This window comes from Buceros rhinoceros, unplaced genomic scaffold, assembly GCF_000710305.1.
Source record: "Buceros rhinoceros silvestris isolate BGI_N320 unplaced genomic scaffold, ASM71030v1 scaffold31761, whole genome shotgun sequence".
Lineage (NCBI taxonomy): Eukaryota > Metazoa > Chordata > Aves > Bucerotiformes > Bucerotidae > Buceros > Buceros rhinoceros.
The window spans coordinates 3,707-19,415 of NW_010394252.1; the positions used below are offsets into that span (position 1 = coordinate 3,707).

The window sequence follows — 15,709 nt, forward strand, 5'->3', positions numbered from 1 at the left end:
GTAGGGAAAACTAAATCCTGAAGAACAGTGACTACAGCATGACTGTAAACTTACTGACACATTCAGTGTAATATAAGTTATTTTTCTTAAAGGACACCAGGATTTTTTTCCCTTTGCTTATGTTGCATTATGCTTCAAGGCAATATTAAATGCTACTGTGTTTATTTTCAGATATGAAACAAACAAAAATACCTATGTAACAAAGCTTATGACTTGTAAATTGTGTTTGCTGAAAACCTTAAGATCCAGGCAAGCATGTAATAGAGGAGCGCCTTTTCTTGCTGTTGGCATTACAGCTCACTCTGGTTTAAAAGCACTCAACATGTTGATTTTGTCATTCACTAGCTGTTGCAGTCTGTCGTGATATCTGATTTTGAGATATAAAGGGTTAGTTAGTTGATCATCACTTATGCATGTAACAAGGACTATCTAAGAAAAAGAGCAATTTAACATTAGTGCTTCAAGAATAAGGTCTTGATTTGTCTATATGGTAAATTACAGGGTTAACTTGTTTTTGTTTTTTGCTTTATTTCTTCCCACTGCCCTGCTTCATTCTGTCAATGTGTTGGGAAAATGCATTGTTTTATTCTGAATGTGAAGTAACTGTGTGTCCAACCATAGAAACTGTAACAACTAACGTTTTTTGCTGTTAACTAAATCAGTTTCTCACTAGTTGAGTTGTCAGTTTTGAAGTTCCTGGATTTCTGAAACAAAGGGATTGGCTCTTTGAAAGGCCAGCTGAGGTTGATACTGTTTCAAGGAGATAGCCTTTGAATTTCCTTTGCTTATTCTCAGCTCTTATGTATCAAACACCTCCTGAGATGTCAAAGCCTTATCAGTTCCCTGTAGGCACAGACTTCTTGTTATGTCTTTTTAAGTGCAGAGATTTGCCCTATTGCTCTTAAACAGAATTTGCTTTACTGAATAATAAGAACTATTCAGAAGGAAAAATGCACTTACTGTCTATCTGTGTCACCTTCAGCTGCTTTTCAGTAACACCCTGTGTTTCTGATAGAACTTTTCACATACTGGGAAAAGGAGTCAGATTGCTCCCCTTTTTTTCTTCTTTATTTCTGCCCAATCTTATCTATCTGTCAGGAAACTCCCTGACTTATTTTTACTTTTGAAAAACTAGATTTATGGGGTTACAGAGAGGGGCCGTCAGTAGAATTACTGGATCTGACTCATTGCAGCTGACACATTTCGGGGTTTTATTTATTGTTTACTGTAAAGAGATCTAAGGCCATTGCAGACACATGATAGCAGAACCTTAGATTCCCTGATGGTTCGTAAACAATTTTTTTTTTGTGCTTATTATAGATGAATACAGAGGGAGTTACTATTGTAATTCAAGCTCTGCTTTCTGAAAACATTGCAGTGAGTCCCTTCCATAAAAAACGTCTGCATTATTATGAAGTAATTATTTACTTCTTGTTTCTTTTTTACCCTATATCTAGGGAATTGTCATTTATTTGAAGAAGTTTAAAAATTGAGCCTTTTATAATAACAAAAAAAAACCAACCTGGAAGTAGCAATGTTCTGGTTTTCACTGTTCATCTTGGGGTGGGTTTTTCTTTCTGTTTTATAAAAACACTTTTTTAACCTTGTGGGGTTTCTTATAGTTTTTTTGTTAAATCAATGCACATATCTTAGTAATAGAGAAGTTTTTCAAAAGCACTTAAACATGCTTCCTAGTAAAAGTGATGGGATAATGTGTGTGTTTGAAATGTTGATAAATACTTCTTAATTTTGTAATAGTAATCAACCTCTCCTACAGAATTCTCATGCAATATGTATAAACATTTGGGCCACTGTGATGGAGAGAAAGGAATGATGTGATGCTAATTTGGTTTTCTTTCCTGTTAGCTTGATAATGATCTCAATTTCTTTATTAATGCAGTCTGATTTTAGAAGTTGTGTAATCTGTAATAAAAAAAGCAATACTCTGGAATTTTTTCCATTTGGCCAGAACTCAAGTTGAGTATCAAATGCAAAAATTCTGTTTCTTTTTTCTGTATATGCATTTCCTAATTGTTATTCGGTGTTAGATAATGTCTACAACTTGCATTTTAGAGTCACTGACATCTTGCAGCCATTTCTTGTGTTTTGGGTGATTTATATCAATAGCAATAAACTTACCACATTTTCAGTCAGTGAACTGCCTTGAAACTTATGCAAGATCAGCTTTTCATTGTAACTGCTTCATTTTGTAGATCTGTCTTTTTGCTTTTTAAGATGTTCTACATAGAAAATATGCGGTATTTGGTAATATTGATCATATGAATTTACTTAAATATTAATCCTGCAGTTTTGTTTAAAGCTTATATTGTAATGCACAAAACCTGAAATCTCTAAATATGGATGTATATATATGTGCACTAGGACTATGGGAATTAAGGCTTTCTTACTTTCTCTCTGTCCGTTAATGTTCTGAGTTTCATTTTTATTCAGTTTGAAAACATGGCTTTTTTTTTTAGGCTAAAGTGTGACAGTTTTCCCTGACGAAGTATGTTTTCTCTTGTTTACTACTATGATTTCTGGTAAAATAAAAAACAAAGGAAGAAACCTAGTTTTACAGTTTTGCTCTAAGAAATTGCAGTGCACAGTATATACAGCCATTTTCAGTGGTTAAAAAAAATTCAAAGCATTTGGCTTAAATAAGCTAAAATTTAAGAATCAAGGTAGCTAATCATGTGAATGCTTTCAGTACACACTTTGAAATTTTTATCTATGAGCTAGCCTAATTTATAGAGTGTTTTTTTGTTTGGTTGGTTTTATTATTCTTATTAAATGGAGATTGTTTGGTTAATAGTGCCATATCGAAAGTGAACTGAAGTGTGATGATCTAGGATGATTAAAGGTGGAATGTGGGTGAAATGCATTGCCAGGTTTCTGGATTTCTAAATTGTGCATTGTGTATTTCCATAATAAGCATGTCAAAACTCAGCATTTACTCACATTATTCTTTGGTCAACTTTTCAGTGGTTTATTTATTATGTTAGTTGTTACGGGCATGCAGACATTAAACTTGTTGCTCTGTGTTTCATCCATATTAAGGTCTCTTCCTTGTAATTCTTTTGTTATAATGAAATAATTAGAGTCTCCCAAAGCATTTAAGTGGCATTTAAGTAATCACATCGTTCTGTTTTCCTCCTCCAAGATGCAGAATCGGATGGCAATACTACTCTGTAACTTGAAGCCTGCAAAAATGAGAGGAGTAGTATCACAAGCTATGGTGATGTGTGCCAGCTCACCAGAAAAAGTAGAAATTCTGGCTCCCCCACCTGGGGCAGTACCTGGAGATAGAATTACTTTTGAAGGTTTTCCTGGTAAGTAGGTATTTGGAAAATGAGAGGAAAGAGGTGTGCCAAGGTGACCTCAGTGTTTAAGTCAATAAACAGCGTTTTAAAGTTAGTCGCATTTTTTAATTGAAATTTTCTGAATTAGTTGTATTCAAACTTCTTTATTATTAGCATGCTAAGATTGTGTAAATATAGGATTGAAAATACTTAACCACCTGCCCAAAACTGGAAAATACAGGGAAATAACTGTTAAGTTGAAAAAGTTGTGTAGTACTTTAATATGAAATTGCCCACTTTCTTTAAGTCCCAATAAGTATTTCTGCTTTTGAAACGTATGGACAAATGTATTTGCACTTTGCAAGTTACAATAAGTAAATGTGAAGTGTCTTTCCCAATGTCTCAGGATAAGTGATGATTCCAGCTCCTCCCCATAATGAAAGTGTCAGAACTTGAGGCTTTTTTTTGTGGAGGAGGAGGAAGGGTGAGCATTAGAGGGGGTAGAAATCTCCTATTTATGAAGGGAACTTATACTAATAAAAAAAGTAACCAGGGATTTTTAGTTTACTTGGGAGGAAATTACTTTTTTGGGGTCTTCAAAGTCAGGCATTGGACTTTTTCCCACTTAATTAAATCAATAAAGCTGTACTTTTTTTTCTTTAGAAGATAATAAACTTTCTCAAAAGATGATCTTCATCCATTTTCCCACTTCATCCACCCTCCTCTCATCTAAGAAAATAATTAGTTTTTGACCCTGCATACTGGGAACCGAAGGAAGTATCACAGATGTAGCATGTTAGTGAATGCCTCCTTCCTGCTCAAATGCCAGTTTCTTGTTATCACAGGCTGAAAGGGATGCAGTGAGATTCAGCTTCTCCTGTTGCTGTTTTTTTTTAGCACTGTTAATCTCTGTCATGGTTTTAAGTGTCTTTCATCAGGAGGTGCTGGTCAATCACCTCATAAGACAGACACTCAGACTGTACAATATTTAAAATTCTATATATTAGAGCTGACGCTGAAAGGAGAGAATAATATCAATAACCTTGCATCGTGCAGATAGTGGGAACCCCAAGTTCACACAGGCTTCTGATCACACATCATCACACAGGCCTCTGATCCTTACGCAGCATGCTGTGCACTCCCTGTCCGTAGAAGAAATTCCCCTCTTTTGGTCATTTGAGCTGTTGTTGTATTTCCTCATTCATTTTGACTGTCAAACAGAAAGGAAGCTTGCATGAGAACTTAGGTGCACTGTTCCATGAACGTGAGGATGCGCTGGGTGGCTTAGTTACTGGTAACAAGGGGGAGCTAACAGCAGGCTTCACAGATAGAATCAACTGGCTAAGTTTCCTGCACCCCAGGAATTTGTGCAGCAAAGCACGGCCCCAAACCACCTCAGGTCAACTGTTACGTTGATCACTGAGTTCTTGATGAACAGTGGTCTTCTGGTCAGGATGACTAGATCACTCTTAACAAAAAGTGGCCTAACTCCCAGTATTTCCCATGTAGGGTGAAGTTCTATGTGTCTATATTTAGCAACAAAGCATTCATCATTTGTTGGTCAGGTTGGCTTTCATGTGAGAAAACAGCATTAACCTTCTGTTTTCTACATAGAAACATATTAACATTTTTAAGCTATTGCACCTCTGACAATTTATAGCTGTACAGCAGTGTTTTTATTTATTAGCTTCTTTACAAGCTGAAGGCTTAAACGTTATCATGAAATAGCTTTCAGAAGTGTAATGTGTATATGTATATAGATAGTTTTATACTTGTCATGATTTAAACTGTGATGCTCTAAAAAGTACATATTTTGGTTGGCATATGATAAATGAAGCAATGGACTATCTAGGTGTTTTTGAAACAGGATAAAAGCTCGGTTTGCTGTGATTTAATGCCCCGAAAATAATTAAGAAGGGTATCAGTCTTGCAGCATTTTTCTTCATTTTTAGGTTTCTGTATTAGAAATGTACTAAGCTTGCTAGATGAAGATGCAGAACAGGTAAACTGTACTGAAATCTGAAAGGCTTCAACAATTGCATTGACTACGGTGTAGGACTACTTGCTCATGACCTCACATATTCATGACTAAAGAAAGATCAATTGTTGGATGTGTAACATCTGTTACATGCAAGATACACGCATACTGCTTTCTGTTGTGCACATGGATGTGCAAGAAAGCATCGAGCTGTAGAGTAAACACTTCTAGTGCATAAGCCCTGCAAAATGATGTATAAGTCAGCCTGGGTATGTGGCTTTTTTGAAAGGTAGAGGGTCTTTTGTTTGTTTTTGTCAAAGAAAACCTTCCTCCGAACTTGTATCTCAAGTAGCTTCATATGCCTGGCATTTGAAAATAATGTAAGAGCTGGTAGCAGTGCTTTTCTCTGTTAGTCAGTTCTTTATTCTTGCACGTGACTAATGAGTTAAGTTTTATCAAAATAATTAAACTGTTTGACTGCAGGTTTTTTACAGTTGTAAATAGCTTTTCCTAGAGCAAATCAGTTATAGAAACATTTGTTTTAAAACTGTTCCCAGATGTTAAGACGTACAGATATTTTGTTGACATTTTGATTCTGAAGAAACAGAGTGAAGGTTAAGATGGTTTAAAAGTTGTACTAGTTCTAAAGTTATGATTTGCAGCCTGTGATACAGGTTTTTGTATCAATTTCCTTCTGAAAGGGAGCCAAAGACTTGGAGCTCCAATAAGTGCCGAATGAAGGCTTTTACAACATCTTTGAAAAGCATATATATCCAGGGCTATAGATTGTATAGTATGAAATACGGCAGCTGTTCCCTGATGTTTCATAAATAGCTGCTTAGAGAAAATAGTACACATGAGATCAAAGCTAATCATTGACTTTGAAAATATACCTAATGCTTAATAGTGCAAAGTAGAGTGATGTATCTCCTAGTTGTGTAAAACTTGCTTTAGAGAATTGTAAGCCTTGTGATTTTATTATCTTGAAGTGAGTAGGAAAAAGCAAGCAAAAAAGCATTGATGGATAGAGACTTAAAAAATTGACATCTGCTGCTGTAACTTTAGTGGTTCTTGTCTTTTCTGTATTGCCTTTGTAAACTAAGATATTAATACTGTTAATTGGTAGGTTTTGGTTTGCCTTTTTTTTAAATTTCTTTTAGCTAGAGACTAGAATTATTGACACCTGCTTGTCCAAGTGATTTACAGCCTTTGGTTGGTTTGATTCCACCCTCTGTCCCTCGACCAGATTTCTTTTCATGGTTTGGGGTTTTTTTATTCTTTTGTTTTTGAAACGAGTGTTTGGTTTTCTTTATGTTTTTTGGGTGGTTTTTTAATTACTTCTGATGGGAGGAAATTTACTGCACCACTGGAGAGTTGTTTCTTAATTATTCTACATCTGTATCTTCTACTCGCCTTTTTTCAAGCCACATGCTTCGTAGCTGCTTTCTCCTCAAAGGCAATCTGGCACTTCACTGAGCGTAGAATACTTGCTATGTCAGATGTCATTTAATTTCAGTGCTTAATTGTAACCATTTATATTCTGATTTTTTTTTTTTAAAAAGTAATTTTAAAGCTTAAAGATTCAGTTTGAGTCCTTGAAATTAAAATAGAAGGGACAGCTGGATCTTATTTTAGTTTGAAGTGTGAAAGCCTATGAAGCAACAGAAGCGGCAGCAACAACAATAAAGTAACTCTAAAACGCACACAGCTGTCTATCAAGCAGCTTGGAATCAAGTTATTTTTAAGACTTCTCTTTCTACCGTGCAAAATATTAATGACATACAGGCTAATTTTCCGTGGTCATTTTACTCAAAGTAAACAAGTGGTATCTTGATTCAAACGAACAGAACTTTTTTCTGTAGGAACTTGGGAGTTTTCCCAAAAGCATCTTTGAGTGTCAGAGGAGTCATTTGATAAGGAATGCTGCTGTCTGGAGGAGTGTACTTTTTTGTTTGTTTGTTTGGTGCTAATGCCCTTAGGAGAAGTTTAACACCAATTTGTACTGCAATACATGAATCTTCCATATCTGTTGGGCTTTTTTTGTATTAGAAACTCTACCAAATTTCTGTCTGCCTTCAGTGGAAAAGGATTTGTAAGTCATAGAAAAATTATTCCAGCACATGTCTGTAAATATTATACCCTTCTACACAGTAATTGCTGTAAGACAGCAATAATTCATGGAGTTTTCACAGCTGACTGAAATATTCTTTATAATAGCTCTATAACTGATGCTTTGCTGGAACTCTTCAGTGCAGAAATGTCACAGGAACCACAGATCTGTTATTTAAGTTATATAATTAAATAATCATTGTGGTCTAAGAATCCCTGGCAATTTAGTTAATAACTATCACTTGAAAAAAAAAAAATAGGTGCTAAAACTGGAATACAGTGGTTAGTCTGTATTTAATAGGCTTCTTTAATTAAACTTTGGTGTATGGATGCTTTCCTTTCATTGTATCGAGCTGTTGCAAAGTGGAGAGGTTTCTTGCTTATTATGAGAATTCCTTTTGTAATATTTAAACTGTTAGACTGAATGACATGTTAAACAAAATTTGGGACCCCTTTCTGTGTCAGAGTGGAAAGCTCTTTAAACCATTACAAGTCTAAAGTTATTTTATTTATAGAAACCCTTCTAAAGAATATTTTCTGAGAAGAATGCGATGAGAAGTCATAGGAAAATGCACAGCCTCGAGTTCTGACAGTACTTAAAAATGCTGCCTATGCTAATCTAATATGAACTCGCCACAGATCCCAAGGGAGCTTGATGCAGGATTCCAGAGAAACTTATTAACATCCAAAGTGTGTTTTTTACACTGAGTCAAGATTTTTTCTTGCTGAAAAAAATTACTTGCTTTTTATATTTGAGGGAGGGGAAGAAAATGCACAATGGGTCCTTTAGCATTCTGTTTGATGATTTTATTAGGTCATATGCATTCCCTTTGGTCTAAATCGAAGTCTGTGTTTGTGAACTTGGGCATTGAGCATCAAGGCACAATTATCTCTAAATGTTTAATTTATTACTGGTATTACTGATTTTTCTTTTAAATATTAACTGTAACTGCATTATTGAATGTTGCTCTGGCAGGCTAGCCTATTTAACAGAGTCTGGCCTGGTCTGCTTCTCTTGCACAGTTACAGATATAGAAGCTATGGAAGTTAGACCCATCTATAGGCAGAAGTAACTTACTTCTGCACTCATTGAGTACGGGAGTAAGTTGAACCATTGAAAACAGTTAAAGGAGAAAACCAATACGGCAGACTGGAATGAGAGTAGTTCTTTTAACCACTTTTCGGTCAGCCAGCCAGGAATACACCACGCAGTAATGAATTTCAGGCAGCTACCAGGAACATGTACGTTAAAATCTCCGTAGGCTTATAGTTTTTCTTTTTGAACCTTTGGAGATGGTGAGTAGTGGAAGATGATAGCACCTGACACTCCGGTCGCTTGGAGAACTCCTAATTTTCCTTTCGGAACTCGTAACTTCTCTGAGAACATCTCAGTAAGGATATGTTTACTAGGATTTGTTTTTTTGATTCCTCCTTGTTCTGGACATTAAGATTTTAATAGTTTGGGCAGAATAGGGCCAGTATGTCTCTCCAAGCAAGTAAAAATACATATATAGTGTCCACAGTGAAATAATGTGGGTTCCCTTTCATAATTTATATGTGCTGTAATTATATTTAAAACAAGTCTTGTGGTTTATTTGTCCTGTCTGTGCTACACGCAGGAGGTCAAGAGCACCTGACAGCATTATGATTAAATAACTTTTAAAATGAAATCTTTCTTTAAGAAAATCTGCATTGTATTAGAATTAAGAGATTAAATTTACTTGACCTATGAACAGAAATAATTGTACAGTGAGTTGGTTGACTTGCTTTATCTAGATTATGTCAGCAGGCGGCAGTTTATTCAGTATCTTTACAACAAGAGCGCTTATTTAGCTTAGTTGTTTTGTTCCTATACTTTGCATTTCATGCCATTTAAAAACAGGAGAAATATCACTCTGAAATACTTCACTATTTTATGTAATTTGTTAACAGTACTTTCAGAGCATTAGTAGAAGAAACCTGTCTTCTGTGGTCGTTAGAAATCCGTAGTCAGCTAGTTAATGTAGTCACATTGTCAACACCTCTAGGGCTTAGGTAGCTTATCAAGGTATAAACATAAAACAGGGAACTGAGGCAGTAACTGCTGAAACACAAGGTGACCTCTAAATCTTCTATCATTTTAGGCACCAGAGCTTGTCATCAAATAGTACAAAAAGTTGCAGAACAGTGTTAAAACTTGATGCTAAAATGATATATCAGTGTATTAATTTGGGGCTATTCTTGTCTATGTTCAATATTTATCAACTGTAAGGGCACCTGCCAAATTCACTTAATTGCTTATAAAAATTCATTAGTTTCTAACCTTAAGATGCTGACAAACCTGTGCCTTGGTGAGTAGTGTTTTTCTGTGGTCCACATCTGCTTGCTTCTTAAGAATCCTTTTTGTCTGTAGTAAATTTTGTAAACTAACAACTAGCAATGGTTTGATTTCTTCCTTTCGACAGTGTTTGTTGTCTTTTACTTGCAACCTTTTTTCCTCTGAAAGATCATCATTTTGAGAGAGATTTTTCCTAGACAATCCCTAATTCTGATTAAAGTTTTCATTTTGGGAATTGTACCTAATTTCCCCCTCCCCCCCCGCCCCTTAAAAGTGTGTGCAGTGATGCTGTGAGGGCTGTCTCTCGCATGTGCGCATACTTAGAGCAGTTGCTTTGCCTGCTGTGTTGTGTCATATTAGGTTATTCTTTGTTTTGAAACAGGAGATCCTGAGACGGAACTTAATCCCAAGAAGAAGATTTGGGAGCAAATCCAACCTGATCTTCATACCGATGACCAGTGTGTTGCTACATACAAAGGAGTTCCATTTGAAGTGAAAGGGAAAGGAGTCTGCAGGGCAGAGACAATGGCAAACAGCGGAATTAAATAAGTAAATGGCTATGAGAAGCTTTTTCAGATGTTGAAATGGAAAGTAGTGCAAGCACAATAAAAAACATGAATATATCACCCCTTGAAATGCATGGCTCATATCTTTTTTTTTGTCTGACTCCTCTTCCAGAGCTACAGAATGCGTTACACCTCCAGCATTTTCACAATTCACTCATTCACCATGCTTACCATTCCTGAGGGTAAATGTCGTTGTTAACCACTCAGTACTCAAGACTTAATTGTCAAGGGTTGTTCACGGTAGAGCTACAGGCAGGCAAGCGTATTTTCTGGATGGCTAAAAAGTGTAGAGACTCTGAGGCAATAGTTTCTCAATAAGGAAAATTTTCTGCTGTGTCCTTGAGTGGTAACTGCTCTTCAAGAGGTGCAGGAGTAGCAGTTGGTCAGTGAAGACCACCATCATCTTCATTCTTCTAGCCACCTAGCAGTTTTTAGATATAAGTCTCTGCCACTTTGTTCTTGGCTGTGTCTCAGTAGTCTGCAGACAATTGTAATAGGAAGATTAAACTATGGCCCTTTATGGATAAGATATATAAATAGACAAACTGTCATGTCCCACATTTAAGCTGTTACAAAGTCAGAAAGACCAAAGCTGTCACTTTGCTAAAGTAGTTGTTTACCTAGTCCACCTAGATATTTCCTTCCAAATGATAGATAGCACTGAGAAGGAATGAATAGCAAATAGATTGCCACAGCTAGTCAAATACTAAAAAAAAAAATTACAAAAATATTAAAATTATTATTTTTAATGTAGATTTATGTAGTGATGTTTTAGAAAAACACGCATTGGTTGTAAGAGAAACAGCTGCTTCAGTTTTTACAGTTATTATTATTCCATAATAAAGTAGTACAAGTAGTCATGACTGCTATGACAATAGCCTCAAATAATATAATACTTTTAATTCCTACCTTTTAATAATCTGAAAATAACTATTTTAGTTCAATTTCCAATAAACCTTTTAAGTAACTATATATGAGGTATTTTGATATGTGACATTTAATTAACTGGTTACTGTCTAACCACTGAAACAGTAACCACTTTCTTTAACCACTGAAATAAAACAACTTAATCACTCTGAATTTTGCAGGCTTTGAATTCATCCAGTAAACTGAAATAGAAAACAAAATATTAATGGTATAAAATTAAAAGGAACAGGAGTAAAAGAGATGAACGGATTTCTCTTTTGAATGAGTTTTATATGTGCCTATAAACTGTGTTAATTTTTCATGCAGCTGGAAATAAGCAATAATTCTTTTAAACATGCTGAATAGCGTTAGGCACGTGGGAGCTATTTTATCTGTCTTGTAAATTACATATCCAATAATGTCTTATTAAACAAAATTCTTGAAGTTCAAAATCTCATTTCTAACTAATCCTGAATCAAGGTAAGGAAAAACCTTTACAGTAGATAAACCTTAGGTTTTAACACTGGAAAGCTCTTTACAAACTTTGGAATTCAGAGGAACTTCGGAAAGCTTCGAAAAATTGAGCAAAGAGGCTCCCTTACAGTCTGGACTCATGCATTTTCTACATTTTTTTTTTTCTTCCAGATCTGTGTTCCGTATGAACTGCAATATACAGTCTGGTGTAGCGTAAAATCTCATTTGTGACTACATGCATGTTAGGAACGTGATTTGTGGTTGAAGCTAGGATTCTGGATGCTGTAGTGTGAGGCACTTTATGAAGGGCAAGTAGTTTGGTACTCTCAAGAGGTATTTCTACTGTGTGTTCAAAGGTATTTGGTATGAATGTGAAATTTTCCACTTGATGGCTTCTACTCTTATTTCTATTAAATGTTACCTACCACAGAAAACAGACAAATGAGCACCTGAAAGCCAATTTTATTCTTTGCTGTGTTTAAGTAGAAGCACTTGGTAATTATTTTGTCTTATAAAATGCAAGAGCTTTCTTAAGATTTTAGCTCTTTCTTCTTTAATTATGCTCTTCTGGTTGTCTAGGAAAATGTATTTATGCTGTACTGAACTCAAAAGTGACAACAAGGTATTTGAGGCACTGTGCAAATAAGCTTCCTCACTGAATCCAGCCTCTTCTGCCTTGTCTGCATGAGTAAGTAGAACTGCAGTGAAATCCTTCCATGTGGGACCCAGAAGTTCCTGTAATGAAAACCAAATCTTAAATAGTTATCTCTTGTTCCTTTTCCCCCCTCCCACCTCATGTACTTATGCATTAACAGACCAGTTACATGTTCTTTCCCTGGCAGTAATCCAGGCTATTCTATCTGAGTTGCTGAAATTTCTGGGGTTTTTCACCTTCCCAAGACACTGACATCCACTTTCAGTGGAAATATATGGTCATGCAGTACTAGCAGTTCTCTGTTATCTTACCACAGATGTTAATAGAATTTCTCCCATTAAAAAATGTCTATGTAAATAAGGAAAAATGGTTGTTTAGCTATGTCCCACGTTAGTTTAACATCAGTAGTTACCACATGTCAGTGTTTCTTACAGCTCTTTGACATTTTTTTTTAAAAAAAATCACCTTGCATTGAAAAAAATAAATTATGACTTTCTGTGTAACACCAACTGCAATTCCAGCTGTATCTCATAAAATTGAGCTATTCTCAGCAATTCGGGACAAACACAAATCAAATGCATCAACCTAAGCGAATGGACAGAGTTTAACTGCTGTAGTTCATCTGATGGAGGGGAATGGAGAAAACAAGCTGCTTTTTTTGTCAGTGAGTACAGAAAACATTAACATGAATAAGAGATTGGTTTTTCATTTACAGATGTAAATGAAATTATGACTTTAGTACAATCATGCTAATTCTTGCGTGACCCAAGAATCCTGCTTTGGTAGTAAAGTCCACTTTGCAGTGATCTTAACTCCGTAACCTAAGTACCAGGGTGTATAAAACTACTTTAAAGGCTATCTTTCTACTTATAAGCAGAGTTACAAAACCTGGGGTGTTTATGGTGATTAATGTTTTAGATGCAAGGGATGAAAAAAATTTAAATTTGTACAAAATTTTGGCATAAGCTGTCTAAGGAAGTGTTGGGTAATCAGTTGTGGAGAGAGGATAGTGCCTCGATTTGCTGAGGACTCAAGTCAATACTAACATTAGTTCTGAAGTCAGTTTCTGCCACTCTCTCAGTTCATTAGGCTATGTTCTTGAAATAAAAAAAATCCACAGAGATTTAATGCCCATAGTCGTTTTCTGAAATGATGATACACCATCCCTAATTTGCAGAGGATCATTGTGGAAACTCCTGACTGCTAAAGGTAGTGTTCATGCTAATATCCTCTTGAATGACATACTGAAATACAGCTATTACTGTTCATATTCCCAGCACCCAGGCAGCTGTCCTGCCCTGTTTGTTTGTGACTGATGAAATCACAACTTCTTTTAAGAGGAAAATAATTTTTTATAATGATCTTATGTAAGCTGAGAGCCAGTTGTAATGATCAAACAGAAGTGTCGCTTTCACAGTACTTCTATTTCCTTTCCAGTAGGGGTTTTAAAGGTGGATAGAAAAGGCATGGTGGCATCTCATGCTTTAATGCTTACATGGAATTGATCCAGAACATTGATCCAGAACAAATACACATTAATTGACAATGAGTGAGAATGGTGAAATTAGAACCAGCTCTCAAACTATCAGAAAAGTGACAAGTAACCTACCAATAGAGTGTAATCAGAAAGAACAGGAGAGGAAATCAAGCACATTTTGAAAGCTATTTTTATATCTATGTATTTATATACTAGTGTATTTTAGCTACATATGTGTTATATATTTAGATACGTATGTGTTATATATTCAGATAATATCAGTTACAAGAGGTGATAAGACTTAATGGACCAGGAAGTCCCTTCCAGTTATAAAGATTTACAGGAAGTTAATAGTGTTAGGCAGATGCAAAGTGTAATGTGCAGACTTTGGAAATAACAATTTCTTCGTAAATTGTACAAACCTGGTTATCTGATCAGATAAACCGTCTGGTATCTTTATCTATCTGGTTAATAGCCTTTTTTTTTTTTTATTCTCCAAAGATATGTATGCATGGTAATGAGAAATCAACTGAAAAGAAAACAATCCCCTTTTAGTGTCTTTCCCCACATCTTTCCTACTTATTTAAAAAAAAAAAAACCAACAAAAAACCCCAACCAGCCAAAAGAAAAAAACCAACCAAAAACCTTTCCCCCAGGAGCTTCAAAATACTTCTAGTCAGTTATGCCAGAAACTTTTACTTAGCTAGAGTGAATTTATGGGAAATTTCTAGTTATTTTCTCTTGAACAGATGCAGCAGTAGTGACAGTGCAAGAAAGAGCTGAGCATCCTTCCCCAGGTCAGTCAGACTCTGTGGGATTTTTGGACTTGTTGCTCTCTACTTTGGTCCTATACAGAGTGCAGGACAGTCAGGTAACCTGACTTCTGCTTGCTTTAAATAGTGTTTCTCTTCAAGAAGCTAGATTTGTCACAATAAAGCAGTAACTATAATTTCTGGGAGAAAAGCTTTATTTCAGAGGTAAATTTGGCTCCTGAATTCCTTTGTGCTGAGCCCACGTACGAAAGAGAGCAGTTCTTGCCTCTCTTTTCTAAGGTCTCCGTTTTAGGATGGTAAACTGTGGTGTATGGTGTGGAGTTGTGAATGGCCTGTTTCAGCTGCTGACTGGGATGTGTTCTAGTTTTCAGCTGCACTTTTCTATTGCACTTTTGCAGTCAGTTCTTCCTTATCGTCACCTGAAGGCAAAGGAGTTACTGTTAGGACAGAGACTTCTGTTTATTTTTGTTACCTGGATGAACTGAATTGCGTGATCACTTTCATCTGGACACAGAGGCAAGTCAGCCCTCAGGACCAAGAGAGCTAGGTGCAGGCCTTCCTTCCCAAAGTGGTGAGCCAGGGCTGATCTCACTGTGTGTTTCACCTGCTCTTTGCTTAGACCACTGTGAGGGTAGCTTGGAGTGTCGAGCACTTGAACTCGGAGAGATAGCTCGTGGCCATTTCTTCGTAAAATCCCCGAAATGCAGCAGCTGCGTGCAAGCCTGCAGCGTGTAGTCACAGAGCTTGGGGACCAATGACTGTCAAAGTCTGAGCTGCCCAGCAGGCTGTTCCCAACAGCGCTTTTGCCAGTCTGAGTTCTTCCAAAGACAACAAGGTTGATGGTCATCTCTTCGCTGTCTGCCATTGTCTGTGCTTTTAGCCACAAACAAATCACTAAGTGAAGAACAAATAACGTGAGCTGTTTCAGGTAACTTAGGAAAAAAATACAGCAAAATTTGCAAAATTCAATGTCTTTTTAGTGTCCTTCCCTGCCTGAAACGTTTTAAGGAGTGAGTAGTGTAGATAAATATCAGTACAGCACGTACACCTCTGTCTCATCCAAGGATGGATCTTTGTTGTCCTTCCCTGACTGCTGCTTGGAAATAAGACCCCATAGAAGGTGTCACAGGTTCAAGAGCAACCTAACAGTCTGTG

General features: G+C 36.2%; 2 protein-coding genes across 2 annotated transcripts in view; one reads left to right on the top strand and one right to left on the bottom strand.

The window, feature by feature from the left end:
* LOC104501380 (aminoacyl tRNA synthase complex-interacting multifunctional protein 1-like) overlaps window positions 1-10,322 on the top strand; it is a 12,935-nt gene extending 2,613 nt beyond the window's left edge. The window contains exons 2-3 of the mRNA XM_010145180.1: window positions 3,161-3,329; window positions 10,086-10,322. Of these exons, the coding sequence (XP_010143482.1) occupies window positions 3,161-3,329; window positions 10,086-10,252 (336 nt within the window). The 3' untranslated portion in view covers window positions 10,253-10,322. The remainder of the gene's footprint in view (window positions 1-3,160; window positions 3,330-10,085) is intronic.
* A 1,789-nt stretch (window positions 10,323-12,111) lies between these two features.
* On the bottom strand, window positions 12,112-15,419 carry GIMD1 (GIMAP family P-loop NTPase domain containing 1). Its single transcript, XM_010145181.1, has 2 exons — window positions 15,027-15,419; window positions 12,112-12,384 (listed from the first exon to the last, which is right to left on the bottom strand). Exons 1-2 carry the CDS (start codon window positions 15,417-15,419, stop codon window positions 12,112-12,114), a joined length of 666 nt encoding a protein of 221 aa, XP_010143483.1.
* Between the last annotated feature and the right edge of the window lie 290 nt (window positions 15,420-15,709).